The 19,835-nt window shown below is 42.3% G+C and overlaps 1 protein-coding gene across 1 annotated transcript in view; it reads left to right on the forward strand.

Moving 5' to 3' along the window:
* The window catches only part of CPS1 (carbamoyl-phosphate synthase 1), a 114,976-nt gene that overhangs the window by 80,779 nt on the left and 14,362 nt on the right, over positions 1–19,835 (forward strand). The window contains exons 27-34 of the mRNA XM_041487729.1: positions 2,053–2,234; positions 8,174–8,368; positions 8,931–8,998; positions 11,243–11,318; positions 14,180–14,257; positions 15,773–15,880; positions 17,025–17,114; positions 18,741–18,911. Coding sequence (XP_041343663.1) covers positions 2,053–2,234; positions 8,174–8,368; positions 8,931–8,998; positions 11,243–11,318; positions 14,180–14,257; positions 15,773–15,880; positions 17,025–17,114; positions 18,741–18,911 — 968 coding nt within the window. The remainder of the gene's footprint in view (positions 1–2,052; positions 2,235–8,173; positions 8,369–8,930; positions 8,999–11,242; positions 11,319–14,179; positions 14,258–15,772; positions 15,881–17,024; positions 17,115–18,740; positions 18,912–19,835) is intronic.

Genomic DNA, 19,835 nt, shown 5'->3' on the forward strand with positions numbered 1-19,835 from the left:
ATGGAAGTTAAGCATGTGGCATTATCTTTCTTATTTCCATTGTGAAAGCTAAGTTTTAGGTTAAAAAGAAACAAAACAACCCTTATGAATTTTGTTTGGAAATAGTTGAAAATATATTGCATATGAATAATATGTTCACACTTCTGCAAAGAAATAAAAATACTTGAGGGAAGTGAGGCCATTTCAAAAGTCATGCTGTATTCTGCATTTAGAAAGAAAACTGTTCAAACCAAAGTGGGTTTTTTGACATTTCTTGTAAGCTAATATGCCAAATAGAAACATGATGTGAGTCAATGCAGTTACACACTCTTGAACTTCAGTGCTTGCTTTGGCACATCTCTCCTGCGCACATGAAGCCTCAGAAATCCTCGCTCTTCACCTGCTTCCAGGAGGGGATCTCCTGTCCTGGAAGGGGGTTTGTTTGTCTGTCAGCCTTAAAAGCAGTATAAATATATTTCCACCACTGGCATGGGCCAGCAGAGCGCTCTGTAAGTTTTAAGGTGTGCACGTAGACTCAATGTGATTGAAACGTGGAAATGAGTTCAAAACCATGCATGTATTGATGTAGCAATTGTCTCCTGAGGAGCAGTGTCTGGTTAACAGTCATTACTAGTAATACTATTTATTTTCTGTCTCCCTTCTTCCTGTGTTTGGATATGATCATTACTGGCTGTGCCTGGAATACACTTAACAGCTGTTCAGCTGTTTGCCCAGGTTGTCTCTGAAGCAGTCAGATGAAGGCTCCAGATGACCATTGTGTTCCAAAGTTGAGGTTTCTTATGCCTATAAAAATACCTTTGTAGTGGAAGTGGAATACAAAAACTGAATGAGCATCTGGTGTCCTGTCTTGGAAATATACAGGTTCAGATTTGATTTTCCTCTTTTTTTCTGAAACTTTTTAACTGAAACTTAGGCATGTTTTGAGGTTCTTGTTTGACTGAAGTGGAGGAACAACTTATGTGCCTGTCAGGGAGTGACCTGTGCCAGCCATCAGTTTGTGACTAGGTGGTGGAGGCAGCAATTAAGCACAGACTGAATTTACTGAATTTCTAACATATCTTGTCACACAATTGTATACAAAAGTAATATCAGTGGTTAACAATCATGTAATGACTGAATGCAGCACGATGAGGCCAAGGTTTTCTTGTAGACTGTAAGTATGACCATTGAATGATGTTCTTTATGCATCATTCTCTGTTTGTGGTACCTTTTTTAGGTGTTTGAGCACAGAAAAGTGTGGGGTAGTAGCTGTTTGCACAAGTCTTGATTCAAGCATTCCTTGGAGCCTGCAGTGCTGCCCAAGTCCTGAGAGCTGCAGCTTGCCCAAGGCCAGCACCAAATCCTGGTGCTCACCCAGGCCCCCTTTGTGCCTCTTTCCTTTCAAGATGGCCACAGTGCTTACTCAGGGTGTGGAACAGTAGGATGTGCTCATCCCACAGTGTTGCCATAGTCACTGTAGCCTTTAAAGCTGGATCCAAGGATCACAGAGTGGCTGTAGAAGTGTTGCTTTACTGCTCTGCCTTACCTGGGGTCACTGTACAGGAAAGTCAAACCCACTGAGATGTAATTCTTCTGTTGTTGGTTTTGCTCTTCTGGAAGGTAAAAGCCACCTCAGTCCTCTGTTCTTCACACCACCACATCTATGTAAATGCTTTGTGTTTCCTGGAGTAAGCAGCACTGTCTTATAATAACAGGAACTCACTTTATCCCACTGGTCAGTTTATTGTGGAGTGCATTGGTTGGGAGGCAGCAGTGATTGGATGGAAAGCAAGAGCACACTGAAGTGTTTATGAGCACAGGATGACAGACATGTTGGAGAGGTCTGTCACTCCTGAGCAGCTGAGCCAACTTACCTGTTGTGCTTGGAGCTTCACGTTTTGTGGATGATTAATTTCCACGGGAGGACAATTACATTTCTGGCTCTGAGCTGACAGGAGGCAATGCTGGCATTTTTTTTTTTTTTCTCCTTTAAGCTGGAGTGCTGAGAATATCTATTTATGTTTTCTTCTCTGCATCCTTCCTTCCCTTGCCCCCTTTTCTGTCTCCTGGCAGGCAGCAGTGTGGAGTTTGATTGGTGTGCTGTCTCCAGTATCCGCACGCTGCGTCAGCTTGGCAACAAGACCGTGGTCGTGAATTGCAACCCAGAGACAGTGAGCACGGATTTTGATGAGTGTGACAGACTGTACTTTGAAGAGCTGTCACTGGAAAGGATCCTGGACATCTACCAATATGAGGTAAAGAAAAGCAGAAGCACTATAAAAAGCCACGAAGCAACCCAAACTTTTCAAAATTCCTGTCACTAGCTTGGGAAGCAGCTGGGGGTGAGGGGAGAGAGCAAAAGCTGTTTGCTTTGGATCCCCATGTTGCATTTTACACATTGCTGATGCTCCTAGCAGGCTGCTCAATAAAGAATGCCAAATAAATATGAAATTATTTTGCAAGATGCCATATTGTGCAATATTTACAAACAGGCTTAATTTGCTGCACAGACATTTATCACACAAACTCACACTGCTGGGCCTTAGCAGTTAAGCACACCCTTGATTTGAAGCACAAGTCCTCCACCTGGAGCAGTTGAAGGAGTTCAGTGCATCACACCAACATGTGCTCAAGAATTTGTAGGCTTGGCCTTGCAGTGCAGTTGGCAAGTGCATGTGGTCCAGCATACAGGCAGGCAGACCGGGGAGGGGCATTGGAATTGCCATCCATAAAACCATAAAACGTTCCAGCTCCTGATTTGGACATTGCACTGGTGTTTTAGCAATTTTCAAGTGTTCATAAGTGCTGATCTAAGAGATGGAGGAGAGTCCCAGACATATTTGATGATGAGGGGATATATAATGTAGACAGTTTGCCCCAACATCGAAAAATGTTGATTTCTAGTGGATAACACGCTCATCTTGGATTTGTTGCTGAGGCTTTTAAAGGTGCTTTCAGGAACTTCATTCACCCTGAAATTCTGCATGAATTGGCCATGTAACTTGCTGAAGCAACTTTGCAGAATCCAGATCATGTTAAACTTGTGATTTTTCTTGACTCTTTTTCCTGGTATATGAGGATCTGAGCTCATCTCCTTTGTGCAAATTTCTAAAATGGTTTTATAATCTGGCCATGTTTTGATCATTCCCAAATTTGGAACCAGGCCAAAGCACATCAGAAATCAAGTCCCAGATTCTAGGCTCTGTTCTTCAGCCATTTGGAAAGCACTGTCTATGACCATTTTTAGATTGCATGTTCATACTTTCCTGTTTGTACAGGTTGTTTTAAATTTTTGTGAAAACAGAGACACTACTGGAAAACATAGATTTTCAAGGGGCCAAAGACTCTGGTGGCTCTCTGGACTCTTAAAGGCTGATTTTTGGATGCTTTAGGATTATCCATGAGGCTCAGCTCTAAAAGCTGAACTCTTGTTTACTTAACAGAACTGAACTTCTGAGCAGGGGCGTGGAGCAAACTGGTGTGACAGTTTGTCAGACAAATAACACTGATGAAATACAACATCTAATTACTGCAGGATCAAAGAGAAGGTGGAGATAGGTGATGAGGGAGCTCATTTCCACATGGAGTGCTAGTAATTAGCAAGTTGGGCAAGAAAAATATGTGCAAAGAATACCGAATACATATTGAAACTTGTATTATCCTGCTTGTCAGAGCAAGGCTTGGCCAGTTTGAAGGGGGGCAATGCAGATCTCCAGGTCTAATAGCAGCATCCTGTCATACCCAGGGTTTGCAGAGGACTTTGCTACTCTGGCTTGGGTGTGAAAACAACCAGCTTGATTTTTTGCTGAAGGTGTGCAAGCCATCAGAGCCTGAGCTAAACATCTAAAATCAGTGCTGTACTGTCTAATGATTCCCATGGTGGATAGTAAATACAAATAGTAAAACCACTTGTCTTCAGCAGCAACATAAGGTAATGGCATTATTATGCCTAATTTGCAAGTAGGGAAACTGAGGAGTAGATAGGGCTGCACAGAGTAATGCAAAAGAAGCTAGGCAGAGCTGGGGACAGGGCCCAGACCTCCACCTAAGTGCAGTCTAAGATACATTATTTGTTATATGTCATTTCTTTAGAAAAATGAGTGAGCCAAATGCTAATGTCCTGTTAAGAGAATTCTTCCTCAGGCAAATGCAGTTGGCATTCAGCCCCTAAGAAAAAGATCAAGTTAAAAATGAATCTGATTCTGAGATCCTTCACCAATCCTGTAGATAGCCATTTCTCCCATCTTCATATACAGAGCATGAACAGTGTCATGATTTCAGACTGTTCTTTTACCCTCTCCTGGTCATTTGCCTCCTCTGGTGTTTGAATGGACAATGAACTGTTGTAAATAACTGAAATGTCATGGATCATTGGCAAACTGTATATAAAACCATCAGCAAACAGTGGACAAGGCCCTGAACCCCTAGTGGAGATGATATTCCAGCTCCCTAAACATTGTTAGGATTAGCAGCAGAGCCTGGGCAGCTGTTAAGCCCAAGTGAATAGGTGCACTGGTTTGTCCCTGCTTTTCTGATCAGATAAATTAGGCTGCATCAAGGAGAGAGTTTACCAACAGCACTGAGACAGCTGCAAGCTGCCCACCAAGAAATGCTCACAGCTCCACACAGCCCTCTCCCAGGGATGTGCTCAGCTGTCCCCCCTCTTTCTCTTCCTTGTGTCCTCTTTAACCTCCAGGTGACATTCCCAGCTGCAGTGACTCACCAGAGTCTGAGCTCTGCATAACAGAGCTGTTCATTGGAGGAAAGTTTAATTTACTGAGAATGTGCAGAGTTAGGTGGTAGTCTGTTAGGACAATAATTTAAAAAAATAAATAAAATTCCTTCCCTCAGATTTATTGTTTTTTTTTTTTTTTTTTCCAGAGATGTTCCCTTTTTATTTTAATATCTGTCTGCTTGAGGGCCTCTACTGATTCTTTTTTCTGTTTCAGAGATTATTCTGAAACGATTCATAAAAGTAAAGGAGGCTCCTAGGTACAATTTTAATGGTCTAATTTGTTTTCAAACTCAGGGAAAAAGAAACCCCAGCTCTATTACTAATGACATAACAGCAAGATAGTAATAAAAAGAGTGATTTTTGTTATAAAGGGGAAAATAATTCTCTCTAGGCTTCTCTCACTAGATTATGTATTGCGTGTATTTTAACGATATCTAATGGCAAGGATGTTATTAATTTTCTTTATAATTAAAATATGGCTGATGACAAAGCGATATGCAGTGGGGTCCCTTTCTGCCTGCCCACATTTCTCAGTGGAGCAGTCGTGTTCCCTGTCAGGACAGTGGTTGCTCTTTGGGTGGGAACATGCTTTAGGAAACAACAGCAGAATTTTAAAGTAAAGAAGTAAGCAGCAGCTAGATTCAATTTATGGTTCTTCTTGAGTAAAAATGATTATGTGATTCTTTGCTATCTGCTTGAAAAAGGAACCTCCTCTGTCTCCTTAGGGCTGAAGTCTCTAATTCTATCCGAGCTTTGATGCAGGCAGTGTTTGGGTTTCAGATGTGCAGTAACTAGAATTGTTTTAAAGGCAGAAATGAGCAGCAGCTGAGGAGAAGCTGTTAGCTGGGACACATTTCACATATGTCAAGGATAGATTAAGATGTTGGTTGACCTTGGAAGTAAAGGTACTTTGACTTGTTACCCTCCTTCCCAGCTGCAAAGAGGGTTTGCTTAGTCACACTCTGGTTCTTATCCTTGTGGGGTGACAAAGAACCCAGGGACTAGAGGGAGTTACTCTGGTTTGGATGGGTCTGGAAGCACTAAGGCATAGATTTCTCTTCCAAGCTGGAGATGGTGAGCTCTGATGTCATGAGCTGCTTTTGGGCACAAAACAGCCCCTGTCCTTTTTCACTGCCTGTCCTAAGCTCTTTCACATGGTTGCTGTTGGCCAGCAGTATCATGGCATCCCATAAGTGACTGCATAGTGAAAAGGAAAAAAATAATCATCTCCTGCTGTGTATTAGCCTGCTGAGCAAATAACCTTGGGCTGGTAAGTGCTGCTTAAACGCCAGCCTGTTGGATCTTTATTATGGTAGGAAATTCCCACATCAAAGCTGAGTGGGGACTGTAGTAGCATTTATCATCGATTTTTACCAAGTCACTTATAGTCCATTCTGCTCTCAGTTTACAGTTTTGCCACTCCAAATCCCTTTAAATCCCTGATGAAGGAATTCCTCTTTCAGGAAGGCCAGTGAGGCTGACCTTCTTCAGGAAAAACACACTTGTTAATTAAAAGAACATTGTTCCTCTATCCTTTAGAGCCAAACCATGGATCACTTGCTTTATGTTTCTCATTTGTTAGAAGTGGATAAAACTGTAAAACACATTTGGTTCAAAAGAGCCCTTCACTGGAGCTGTTCTGTGGGCCAGATTGTCCTTTGGGCAAAGTTTCTCCAGCTTTAATTTGAAAGTAAAGTGCTCTTTGTTGTAGGTACTCTAAGGCCTTTTCTTCTACTGAACATTTTCACACCTGACTAGATTCTACTTGAAAGCATTAGGGATTCTATGTAAAAAGAAAAAAAAAGCCCATATTTACACCTGTAGAAAGGTGTGTGTTAGCAAGCAAGATCACCTGTTTCTTGTTATTTACTGTTTATTATTTTCTCACTTAAAATGAGATGCTGCCCAGTGACAGACATGAAATGCTCCACTGTGGCTGGAGGATGCTGTGCCACCTGCTCTGCCCTATCTACCTCTGGAACTGGAGTGCTTGCAAATAACCTGTGTGCAAATGTACACCTATGACAGTCTGCTGAAATACTCACTGCCATCCAGGGCACTGCCAGCAATGAGAAGCTAGTCAGGAATAAGGAGCATTGATCAACACAAAGGGCTAAGTGCATCCATAGCTTTGCAGACTGTATGAAGTGTTGGGCTCTGTTGATTTATGCTCTGCTTAGCTTTGTTACACTCCTTAAAGACTGGCTTCTGGGGCTAGCAAAGGTGGTTTGCTTACTGAGTAGCAGTGCTGGCAGTTAAAAAACCCCATAAATTCCAGTTGTTTCTCATTGCCTCTCTGCTGGATGTTACTGCCTTGCATCTCTGGAGTAAAAAACAACTTGCATGAATGTCTGCTCCTCTGAAAATCTCTGACCATGAGCACGGGAGAGGCTGCTTTCTCCAAGAGCTAGGCTGAGAAAGAGAGACCTCAGCATCTTGTTTGTTTGTGCTGCTGGGTGCAAAGGCCACAGCAAGCAGAGGGGGCAGGCTCAGCTGCGGTGAGTCCCCATGTGCAGGAGCACATGGGAAGGAAACCTGACCTCACAGGGCAGAGAATTGGGATTTGTTGGTGTGCAATGCATGTTCCTAGTGCAGTGCCCTTCCCCTGGAAAGTGAGGCAACGTGTGTCAGCTCAGTGCTTTGTCCTCACTAGGAAAGCAGAAGCACCTAAACGTGACATGCAGACAAAGTAACAGCCTGTGGTTCAAGCAGGACTTAGGGAATCGTGGGTTGATGTGAAAGCTGCAAACTTCTCTGGTTCCCTAGGGAATTTGACCTCCAGTTATTGCTGGGTTTTAGGTGATATTGAGGAAGATGTTTCTGGTTTAGGGAGGACACACACTGCAAATCACACTTTGCAGCCTGGGTGCCACTGGATCAGAACAATTATGATAAAATCATAGAATGGCTTGAGTTGGAAGGGACCTTAAAGATCATCTAGTTCCACTCCCCTGCCATGGGCATGGACACCTTCCACTGTCCCAGGCTGCTCCAAGCCCCGTCCAGCCTGGCCTTGGACTCTCCCAGGGATGGAGCAGCCACAGCTTCTCTGGGCAACCTGCACCAGGGACTCACCACCCTTGGAGTAAAGAATTTCTTCCTAACATCTAACCTAAATCTCTCTTTTTCCAGTTTTAAACCATTTATCCTTGTCCTATACCTATCTGCCCATGTAAGCAGTCATTCTCCTCTTTTTTAGTAAATTCTCTTTAGGCTCTGGAAGACTGCAGTAAGGTCTTCCTGGAGCTTCTCTTCTCCAGGCTGAACAGTCCCATCTTTCTTAGCCTGTCTTCTCAGGAGAGGTGCTTCAGCTCTCTGATAATCTTTGTGGCCCTATGATCTGTCTTTGTTCACAGCAACCTGAAAAGGGACATAACCTAAATATTGGATTTGTGTTGTGACAGCTCTTCCTATTAAGATAACTTGAACGTGACCGTGCTCCTTTCTGCCTTCCAATAGGGATGCAGTGGCTGCATTATTTCTGTAGGTGGGCAGATTCCCAACAACCTGGCAGTACCACTGCACCAGAGTGGAGTGAAGATTCTTGGCACAGATCCTTTAAAGATTGACCAGGCAGAAGATCGTTCCATGTTCTCAGCCATCCTGGATGAGCTGCACGTGGCCCAGGCTCCCTGGAAGGCAGTCAGCACACTGGTAAGTTGGGATGTGCACCTGGGAAATGCTGAAGCAGCTGGAGGTTGGGATATGCATCTGCTCATCTTGATGCATTTCAAGATTTTGAAGGCATTGGACAGTTTTTTACTGCTCATGTTGAAGAACTTCTTGATCCCTGTGAAGTGATGCTGCAGCAGCACTGGCAGAGGGTGGGAACTGAAAGGGAAGTGTCTTTAAACCACCTCAACAACCTGGGGTAAATACCCAGCAGAAGTTAGCACCACTGGCAGGCTGGTCTAGGCATCTGCTGGGCTTGAGGTCTGCTCTAGCAGGTGGAGATTGCAAAGGAATAGAGATGTGTTGGCATTGCTCTTTTTGCCCAGTGAAGCTCTATGGACAGGGGAGGATGGAAAGTGCCAGCTCTGAAACCAAAAAGTTTAATTCAGTGTAATTTGTGTTACATTCAGTGCAGCCTGCAGCTTCCAGCTTCTTTCCCCTCATCTTAATTGCTAGTAAAATGCAAATGCAATTAGAATTGGAATTTTGGAATGACTTTAAAATATTTTCTTGTTAACAGCATGTTTTTCCTCCCTTTATTTAGAGAGATGCAGTTGAATTTGCAAGGTCTGTGAGTTACCCATGCTTGCTGAGGCCCTCCTACGTTCTGAGGTAAGGTTCAGCTGTCAGAGCTCAGCAATGTGGGGTATGAACTCCAAAAACCTCTCTGAGACAAGGGAGCACAGCTTCAGGGGGTGTGTGGGAAACTCTGTGCTAGGTGTAAGTGGCATTAAGCTGCCCATGAGACAACTGCTCCAACCAATGAATAAAGCCAATGGATCCCTGAAGTCCATCAGGCACAGATCAAAGGTAGAACATAATCATAAGAATCTCTGTTCAGCTGTATTACCTCTTGCATATCTCAAGGCCAAAACCACAAACCATCTGGGATATTCTTTCAGGTTCCTGAGATTGTTGCCTTTACAATTAAGTCAGAAGATTGTTTGCCACCAGGAAAAAGAGAAGGGAACCTGCTGAGGCTGTTTATTGAGATGGGCATCTGTTTTCAGAAAATGACAGTGCATCTTTTGAGTTCAGCTTCTTATTTGCCAAGCTTCTCTGCTTACAGACATGTTTTATGTCCCTACACTGTGGCAGCTGCTTCTCATTAAACAGACATTGTACAGAGTCCCTCATTTCCAGCAGCCAGACAGACTTTTTGAGGAGGTTACACCAGCACATGCACACAGCAAACTCACAAGTTCTGAATGATTGCTCTTCTCTGTGAGAAGTTTGTTCACAGCTGAGTGACTCAGCACAGAGAGGCAGTTTGCTGGGCACAGTTTACAAGTGAAAATAAATTGGAGACAGGATCCTTTTCATATGAAAGACACACATATCAAAATGAAGAAGCTCAATGTCAGTTTTCAGGGCTGGGGGACAAGCACAATTTTTATTTTAAAAGAAGAAAAGGAGAGGGGTTTCTTCATCCCTGAAGGAAATATCCTTTAGAAGCAGCTCCTGAATGTGACTTTTCTATCTGGTATCTAAGACTTGCAGTAGGGTTTCAAGCAGAGTTAGAAAACAGCTCTCCTGTCAGGAGTAAAGTTGAGTATAGTTAAGTATAAGGTAACAACTGCTCCTGATGTAATTCTCCAGATATTAAGGAACACTTCTTTTAGCCTGTTGTTTCCATCTGTATTAAAACCATAAGCCCTTTCTGTGTTAAGTATTTGCTAATGTGTGTTAGTGCAGGGTAGGGGGACTCCAGGGAGAAAGATGAAATTGGAGGATATAAAGCTTGAGGAATGAGAGTGTGAAAAGCCCTAGCAGAGTTCTCTGCCTGGCCTCTGTCTGCAGAACAGCAGCAGTCCACAGCTGGATTTCTTCATCCTCTGAGCAAATATGACCTTTAATACTGGCCAGTTTCCTTGGAAAATGGAATGCCTTTCCCCATCAGTTAGGTACCAGCTCACATCCTCAGTGGTACTATTGACACAAGTTCATGGATTTATTGAACTCTATTGATTTACATCAGTCCAAGAGGTTAATATAATCACATAGGTACCTGTGTATATTTATCTTAGGATAAAGTGACTGATTTGTGGGATACAGCCTTTTTCCTCTTTGCCCCACAGCCTCTGTGGACTTGCCCAACAAAGCAAAGGGGAAGCTGGGCATCAGTGGTAGAAATGGGAAATGTAACATCTTTTTTTTTATAAGAGTCTTGTCTTTAAAAAGGACTTGAATCACACACTCTGGACCCATGTTCTCCCAGATCCCCTTCTCTGATATTACTGGCAGTTACAATTGAAGCAGCTTTCAGATATCTGCTGTACTGTGCCCACTCCCTTAAAGAATGAGACTTAAGGGGAGGAGCACAGAGAAACGGCCAGCAAAGAGCAGCCTGTTTGCATCTGGGTTTACACTGTCACAAGCATTGCCAGTGACCCTGGCAAGCCTCACTTCATCTGTCCCTGAGGAGCAATTGGGCTGAAGTGAGCCAAGTGTCCTTGTCCTGAGCTCCTGGGGGAAAGTCTGGGCCTTACTGGGGCTGGGTGGCTGAGCAGCCATCTCCCCCAGCTTAGGGGACCTTCAAGGGCTTGGCTCAGGAAGGGCATTTGGCAGCAGAGATAAGGCTGTGGAAACACAGATCTTTCTTTATTCCTCCACTGTGGTTCTGGAGGTCTCCTGTCTCCTCTGGGAAGGATAATGGAGGGTAATTTGGTATCACCTCTGCCTCTGTCTGAGTCAAGAGCTGAGCAAGTGGCTGGAGTCAGGAGCTTCCTTGGCTAGTGTGTCATGCAGAGGTAGTTGGTAACCTTGTGAACCCTGTGCCCTGCTGTCTGACACTGATTCTGCCCTAGAATTCACAAGGGAGGCTGACCTGGGTTCTCTGCTTTGCTGTTCTCACAGTGGGTCTGCAATGAATGTAGTATTCACTGAAGAGGAAATGAAGAAGTTCTTAGCAGAAGCCACCAGAGTCTCTCAGGTACCTCTTTGTGCTGCCAGTTCCTTCTGTGTTCCCCTTATTTGTTTCATCTCCACTGTGGTTTCTATCTCTTTGTTTCCTTATTGTGTCTTCCTCACTCGTTTCCTTCTTTGCCTGGGGAGGAGACAGTTTGAGTCCTCAGTTTGTTCCCTAACAGAAAATATAAAATATCCTTACTGACCCACCAGGATGCCTGCATGGAGTAGGAAGAGCTGTTTTACCTGCATGTACATTTCTGACCAGTTAATTATGTAAATAGATGTAGTCCTCTGAGCTGGGACCCTTCCAGGCTTGCCAGTGGCAGGTTATGCCAACCAGCATAGAAATTGGAGCATCTTTCACTTAGTTTGTCAATTGTTGTGCCTGGCTTTTTTGAACAACTAAATACTTCATCTTGGCATCTCTTCTGAAGGTTTTTTTTTTCTTTTTTAAATTTTTTTAAATTTTGTTATGTTTTGTGGTTTGTTTTGTTTTTTGTTTTAATGGTCACTGTTCAGAACAGGACTGTGGCACCATAAGCACTGCTGTCCCAGGAATCTTGGAGTTAAAAATTAATGAATCAAAGAGGAGCTAACTCTCTGAAAACACAACTGGCTGGGGAAGTCAGACATATTTCTGCTTTCTCAGGATTCTTAAGTGTTTAAAGCTTGAACAAAACTATGAGCTTTTGAAGTGTGTGAGGCAAATGGTACAAGTTTAACTTTTCAACAAGAAATGGTGGAATGAAAGGGAGATGAATTGAATGATTGCTGATACTCTGATACCTTTCAGAGTAATAATATCCTGAAGGATAGCTTAGTGTGGGGGCAAGGAGACCACTTATTACCATCTTTGAACAAGTTTTAGAGGGGTAGTGTAACTGTTACTTCCATCAGAAGGAATTCTTTGGCTATTCTCAGAAGACTATGGGGTCAGCCTGTGGTAGTGTACAGTTCTTAGCAGTGCTGGGCCTCCCAAAATCCCAAACTCCCCTCTGTACTTCATCTGAAGCACTCTGCTTTGTGTTTACACTCACAGAAGCAGCGCAGGCAGCAGCCTTAAGCCCCATTCAGTGGGACTGATCACTTTTTGGGTGCTGGGTGGCTTTGTGGTGGCCCTAGAGGAGGCTCTAGCCCAGAAAAGACCCCATGTCAGCCTAATTTGTCACAGCTTGGCTGACTTGAATTGGGCAGTGCTGTTCTTTGCTTGTGAGATGTCTCATCCCTGGTGCAGGAGGCCTTTCTGGGAGCTGCATTTGTTGCGTCTAGCCAATAAATGACATATTCCTAGGGGAAGGAGAGGGTGTTCCCGTAGATTATCCTTATGATATCCAGTTCTGTTACACACACAAGGCACTCCTGCTGACTGCAAAAATGACCACTTGCATACCATGAGGTTTTGGGTGCTCTGGTTCTGATTCTGAAGAGACTTACCCTAGATTTACATGCTGTTTTTTTCCTAGTGTAGTCAGACTGCCAAGGGAAAAACTTCTTCATCCAGTATTGTGTATTGACAAAAGCCATGGTATAGTTGAAGCCAAGCTAGCAAAAAGCAAACCAGAACAAAATTGTAGTGTTCTGTTTTTACATTAGGGAGGATTTTTCAGTCTTGTCAGGGCTTTGTGGCCTATGAGTGGTTCCACAGAAGCTCCCAGTATTAGTTGTGAGCATCATTTGTGGGACACAGGCTCAGTTTTTCTGGTTCCAAAGCCTGACTTAGTTCTGCTTCATCCAGAAGAACTCCTCCAGGAAAGGCCCTGGCTTGTTCTTGTTCTGTTGTTTTAATGCCTTTGCTGTTTCAGTGTTGTGTCATTATGGCATTTATGTTGTCAATAATGTTCAAAGCTTCTAATGCAGGTTGAGACAGATTGAAGTAAACAAGGTTGTGTTCACATATAAAATCTTCAGGTGAAAAACTGCAGCAAGACAGAAAGTAACAGGACACAAGCCACTAAATTTATGAAACAGTGTAGGCTTCAGCGTTGTCCTTGCCTGTGAATTTACCCTTGCACTGATAAATGGAAGAAATTGTGTCTTGTAACTTTTGGACTTGCTTGGTATTTTTTCAAGACGAGCCTTTAAAACATGCACAAACTGTCATTTATTTCATTTTATTCTCTAATAAATAATAGGCAGTTAATAGTGGATGGGACAGGTAAAATGTTGAGACACAAAGCTGGCCAGGAAGAATGCAGATTAGAGGTTTTTTGAAGCAAGTGTCTGGAAGGAGAAAGTGTTAGAAGAGAGTGGAGGTGTGTGCTAGCATCCCAGAGACAGGCAGGAAGAAGAGGAAGGAAAACAGCTACCAGGGAAGGTAGTGAGGGTCAAGGGCAGGTTGTTCCTGGCTAGATATAATTAGTGGCAACCTCTCCCTGGGAGACTTAGGAAACCAGGCAGAGAAAGTAGAAAGGAATGGGTCAATTGCATAAAATATATGACTGTAAAATAGCAAACAACCACTCTACAAAGTCATTAGGAATGCCAAGGATCAGTTCCTCTGTGAAGCACCACGTCCAGTGAGATGGCTGGGAGGCTCAGACAAGGAAGAATTGAAGACATTGGAGTTAAGGGCTGTCTCTAGGAGATGGGATTAGAGGTCATTCGTTCCATGCATGTCTTATTAACTTCTTTGTGCCATAACCTCTATGGTTTTGCCCCAAATTTCCCTGTTCTGGTGTTGTTATAGAGAGCTCAAACTTTTTTGCATCAGTGGTTTTGGGGAAACTGTGCAAAGTTTCCCCCACTATATCTTTGCAAAGTTCACTTATCTGTGGAAATGAGGATATTAATAGATTGTTCTTCTGGTTTTTTGCTTTCAAAGGGTCCTAGGTGGTCTACAAATACTCTTAAAAAACTTTGATTTTTTTCTTGTCTTGATGGCAGGATTACCCTGTGGTACTCACTAAATTTATTGAAGATGCCCGTGAGGTGGAAATGGATGCTGTAGCCAAGGCAGGAAGAGTGAGTACTTTGCTTTTCTTTAATATTAAACTTATTTTTTCAGGACCTGAGATCTGCAAAAATGTGTAATTTGAATGATTTACTACAGGGCCATGGATTCATGCTGAGGCGAGTAAAGAAACAAGAAGAATTAATCTTAGGCTCAAAACTGTTGTGCTTTAGAAGCTCCACCTCTCTGATTGTATACATCTAACCAGTTATTTTTTAAGCATTGCTTATCCATTAAATGAATACTTTTGAATATAGTTTTTACCAGATTTGCAAATCACTGCCTTCAGAAATGACTTTCTTCAGAATTTTATCATGGGTTATGGAATTACCACAGTAAATTAAATGAATACTTTTGAATATAGTTTTTACCAGATTTGCAAATCACTGCCTTCAGAAATGACTTTCTTCAGAATTTTATCATGGGTTATGGAATTACCACAGTAATTCCTTTTTTTTTTTTTTTTTTTTTTTTTGCAATTTTGTCTTGCCTTTCATTACTCAGCAAAGGCAAAAAAAAATCACAAAGTTCACAATTAACAGAAATAATATTTTTTTCAATTTTAATTTTTAACCAGCAGACACAATCACTTTTTTGGTATTGAGGTTGTATGCCTTGATGCAGTTAATTAAATATAAATCCTTAGGCCTGGATTTCCTCTGTTTGCTTAAAACAGCAGAAAAGAGAGGGTGTAAAGTTATATACCAGTGATGTTAGTTCATGCTTGTTCCTGTTGGGGGATGATGACTTCTCTGTGTTCTGGCAAGCAGAACTTAAAAAAGCTAGTTTAAGCTGATAAAAGCTTAGCTTTCACCTTCTGAGTCCACATGAATTAGAGAGAGGAAGGAAGCCTTAGGAACTCCAGGCTGTGGTAGGTTTAGTTGTGTTCTTGATTTGCTTAACCATAATAGCAAAGACACTGATGTGGTCTTGTTCATATGCCTGGTGTCTGCTTCAGGCATACTCTCCCCAAAGTTTTAGGAAATTCACTTTTTTCCCCCCCTCTATCTGTATCCTTTTTCAGCCACAGTTCTGCTCAGGAGGCTGGGCTGTGCTGGGAGGAAGGAGCAATTTCTGAGAGGGCAGAGTGACCAGTTAGTGTATTTGCAGGGTGCCCCAATGAAAGAAGGAAGCATGAATCTGACTCCATGTTCTCAGAAGGCTAATTTATTATTCTATTATACTATATTATATTGAAGAACACTATACTAAACTATGCTAAAGAATAGAGAAGGGATACTTACAGAATGCTCAAAAATAATAATGAAAACTCATGACTCTCTCCAGAGTCCCGACACAGCTTGGCCCTGATTCACCATTGAGTCAAAACAGTTCACACCAGAAACCAATGAAACAATCTCCAAACACATTCCAAAGGAGCAAAACACAGGGGAAGCAAATGAGATAATTGTTTTCCTTTTTCTCTGAGACTTCTCAGCTTCCCAGGAGAAAAATCCTGGACAAAGGGATTTTTCAGAGAATGTGAATGTGACAACCAGTGAGTGCTCTCTCCTTGCTGTGTGCAGGTCATTTCCCACGCTGTCTCAGAGCATGTGGAGGATGCAGGTGTTCACTCAGGAGATGCCACCCTCATGTTCCCCACACAGACCATCAGCCAGGAAGCCTTGGAGAAGGTGTGTGTTGCTCTAGCACTGAAAAGAGAAAAGGAAAGGAGGGTTTGACTCTGCTTTCCCTCTACCACCAGTGGAGAAATCAAATCACCAATGGTTTTATTAAGGCCAGGGTGGTGTGCAAGTAAAGGATGTCAGTGTGCCCCTGTGATTTGCTTGATCTGAACTGTATCCCAGTAATTTAAACTGTGTACACTTTTAGACCCACAGGATTTTTTTGTTTCCTTGGTTTAGAACCAGCTTCTGTAGCAGTAGATGATTGTCTAATTCATACATAAGGCATGGTTCTCTTTCCACTTCCTTTTCTCCCACAGTACTTCAGTGATTATGTCAGAGGTATGACTTTCTATCTGCCTGCTTTTCCTAAAATAATATCAGGATGAATGAACCTCACCTAATCTTGACTTTTTCCCCTTTCAAGAATAAACAAGAGTTAGTTGTTAAGTTCCATTTTTTAAATGAAATGTGCCATGCCCCTTTATGTTAGGGGTTTGCTTGGAAGCCAGCAAAAGCTGTAATGCAATGATCTGTGCTCCAGCTCTGTTTCCAAGAATGTCCAAAGTCTTGTTTCTGAAAATAGCCATCTCCTGGAGCCAAAGCTATTCAAATCCTTGTATTGACACACCTGGGAAATAAGGCTTTCCTCCCACTTTGTTCCAGAGTGTACCTACTCAGACACTTCCCACTGATCTGTGATGGCATAGGCATCTTGGTGAAAGACTTTCAGGACACTTACAAAACTGATTAGTTATTCTCAAATAACAAACCATTATTCATTATGTCACCAAGAAAGGTATCAAGACTCCAGTGTGCAGTGTAGGAATTACTACAGGGCAAGGCTTTGATTCTTTGTTTTTCTCCTTCTCCTCCCTGCTTTCTGACACACACAAAAAACCTGATTTTTACTTCTGCCCTCAAATGGCACTTCAGGCTCTAGGTTACTAGGGAAATTAAACATGTTTGCTTCTGAAATAGTGCTATTGCCAAAATGTGGGTTTAGAGAAAAAAACAAGGCAGAGAGAGATGGTGTTTAAAGAAATCCACCAGTCTAGTGATTTATTGCCATGATGCTCTCTATTTTGTGGAACTTAATTATTTATTATATATACACATATTAACACTTTCTAAATTTGTTTTTTTTTAACAGATAAAAGCTACAACAAAAAAGATTGCCAAGGCTTTTGCCATCTCTGGTCCATTCAATATCCAGTTCTTGGTGCAAGACAGCAATGTGCTGGTAAGAGCTGCAGTGAGTGTGGCAGGGCCCGTGCTGTGGGTCCTGCATCTCTGCTGGGACATGGTGGCAGTGGCAGCCAGGGCACTAACCTGCCTTGGCAGAGGGTGTGGGCTCGGGTCAACCTTGGTCTCACAGCTCTCCCTGCCTGTGTGGCAGAGAGAATCCTCCCCTGCTTTCACACTGAGGGTGAAGAGAGTCTGCCTGCTTTGTCTGTCAGCTGTGTTTTACTGTGGGCTGCTGTCCTTCCCAAAATTGTCAGTTTGGAATAGGATGGCCAGCACTGGGACCTGCACCTCATCCCATATACTGGATCTCATGGCTTTTAGATCTCCAATATCTTCTCCCAGATTTAACTATTTTGATGTTGAATTAAGCCTTCAAAGGGATTGAAAAGAAAGCAAGACAATGCAAGTGTTTAAACCTTTACTATAAGCTATTAGGATGGTTATCTGAATGGTCCCTGTAGCTATTAGCAACAGAAGTACAGCAATGTGTGACCCTTTCTGGGTAACACTTGGCTTTCTGTTGCTAATGGAAGGAGGTCAGAGGAATGTGAACAGAGGATGACTGAGGATACAGTGAATAGGAAGAAAACCTGACAGGAAGCAGAAGAAATGCATTATTGGTAAAAAAGTCCTAAATTTGGGCTATGAGTTGAGTAAAATGTACTTATTGTTCTTCACCTTTTCTCTGTTTCACACATGGTTATTCAGAACTCCACAGAGAGAGAACAGAGTTTTCCCTTCCTTGCTTTCCCACAGTGGTGCCTGTCTTTCTCTGTACAGCCCTTGCTCTTCAGTTGTACCTTCACTATTCCTCCCCCCTTTCACTCCACTTCATTCTCACTTCCAGCAATTCCTCTTCTGCTCTTGAGCTCCAAGGTGCAGAACTTCTTTGGTACTTCCCTGCCTGGCTGAATGGCTGCCACATGTGGGTGAGGGAAGCCAGTAAGGACAGTCCTGGAGTTCAGGAAGTGCCATCACCATGGGAAAAGAACAGGTTGGGCTTCTGGAGGTTGTTCCTAATGCCTGTGCATATGTTTCCTCTTGCACATTAACTTAGGCTATAATAAAGCACATTTTCTGAGTGAAGTCTGGTTCCCCTCAGCTCTAATATTCAGGCAGTAGACATGGATCTCAGCTGCTTGTATCTCAGGCTGGCCATTCCCCACCTATTGCTTTGTTCTTTTAAAGTTCTAAGTTTTTTGGGGTTTACATTTTTGCAATGGAGTTTTTCGTGCACTTTTCATGTAAATAATAATTGGTTTGCATTCCTTCTGGAGGAAGAGAAAATTGATAAACTGTTGGATTGACCAGTGTGGTTGGAGAGGTAGCAATTTCATCCTCCAATTCATGGTCACTTTAGAATTCTACAAATATCAAAGTCCAGAAATAAATGTGCCTTCTTTTGCTTTGGACATCTCAGCATGTGTCGTTCATTTTGTGTCGTATTGTGACACCCGCCCCTCTTCCCTGTTTTAATAATGATCCCAATTTCTGTGTTTCTTATTTGACAGTCTGAAGAATATGTCTGCCAAGAGGACTCAGGGCTGATTTCAACAAATATGAATCAATGTGTTTTTTCCCAGTGCCTGACCCTGCTATTTCTCTTTTTTTATCCCACCAGGTGATAGAGTGCAACCTGAGGGCCTCACGCTCCTTCCCCTTTGTATCCAAGACTCTGGGGGTGGACTTCATTGATGTGGCCACTAAAGTGATGATTGGGAAAGAGGTTAAAGAGTCATCCCTCCCCACAATGGAACACCCCATTTTGCCATCCAGATATGTTGGGATTAAGGTATGGTTTCCAAAAGAACCACAGGAACCCCACCACAGAGCCAGCACGTAGCACATTATTTAATACCCGTCGAAAACAATTTACTCATTGGCCAAAGGTCAAATTGACCTTTTGTAGTTTCTGTCAAGATAATCTGTTTTGAAACTTTAGAGAAAAATCAGAGCAAAGTTATCCTGTGAAACCAAGTCTTCCTTTATTTTTAGCATCTAACCTGCTCTGAATCCTGTTTATGAACTGCATAATAAATGAAAATTGCAAGTGTAAATTTTCATTTACACTTGCTGAGTTGAACACTGAAGTTCAGGCTATTTCCTAATACTATATAATACACGTGGGGACATGCACAACTTTGTGTTGTGGGTGCCCCCACATTTTATCTGCAGGATCTGGGACACGGGCTGTCAAATCCACATCATCCCCTTGATATAAACCTCTGGTTAAATTAGGGGTGGAAGTCTTGCATCCTGTGGTTTCAGTAAGGCCAAGGTTTTACTTTCCATAATTGCTAAGCTTGTATAGCACCCAACATTGTAAAATGTGTGGTAGATATGTTTGAATGCTTAGTGGAAGGAAAAAAAATGTAATCATAAAAAAAATCTAGAACAGTGGTGCAGAAAATCCAAAGGATAATGAGAATTGTTTATACAGAAACTTTCAAGCTCTAATAGCTTCCATATAAAGTGAAAGCTGAGGAAGCAGAAAACATCTAACATCTTTCTACTAATAAAATGTTCAGAACTATTAAAATGCAAGCCAAATTTATGTCCCAAGCTAGCCAGTATAGATATATCTTTACATTTTATTTTGATGCCACAGACAGGCATTATCCAAAATTCAAACTTGAGACACTTTTTTTTTTTTTTTTTTTTTTTTTTTTTTTTTTTTTTTTTTTTTTTTTTTTTTTTTTTTTCTTGTAGATTATGT

The sequence above is a fragment of the Pyrgilauda ruficollis genome, unplaced genomic scaffold, assembly GCF_017590135.1.
Source record: "Pyrgilauda ruficollis isolate IOZ18807 unplaced genomic scaffold, ASM1759013v1 scaffold83, whole genome shotgun sequence".
Taxonomy (NCBI): Eukaryota; Metazoa; Chordata; class Aves; order Passeriformes; family Passeridae; genus Pyrgilauda; species Pyrgilauda ruficollis.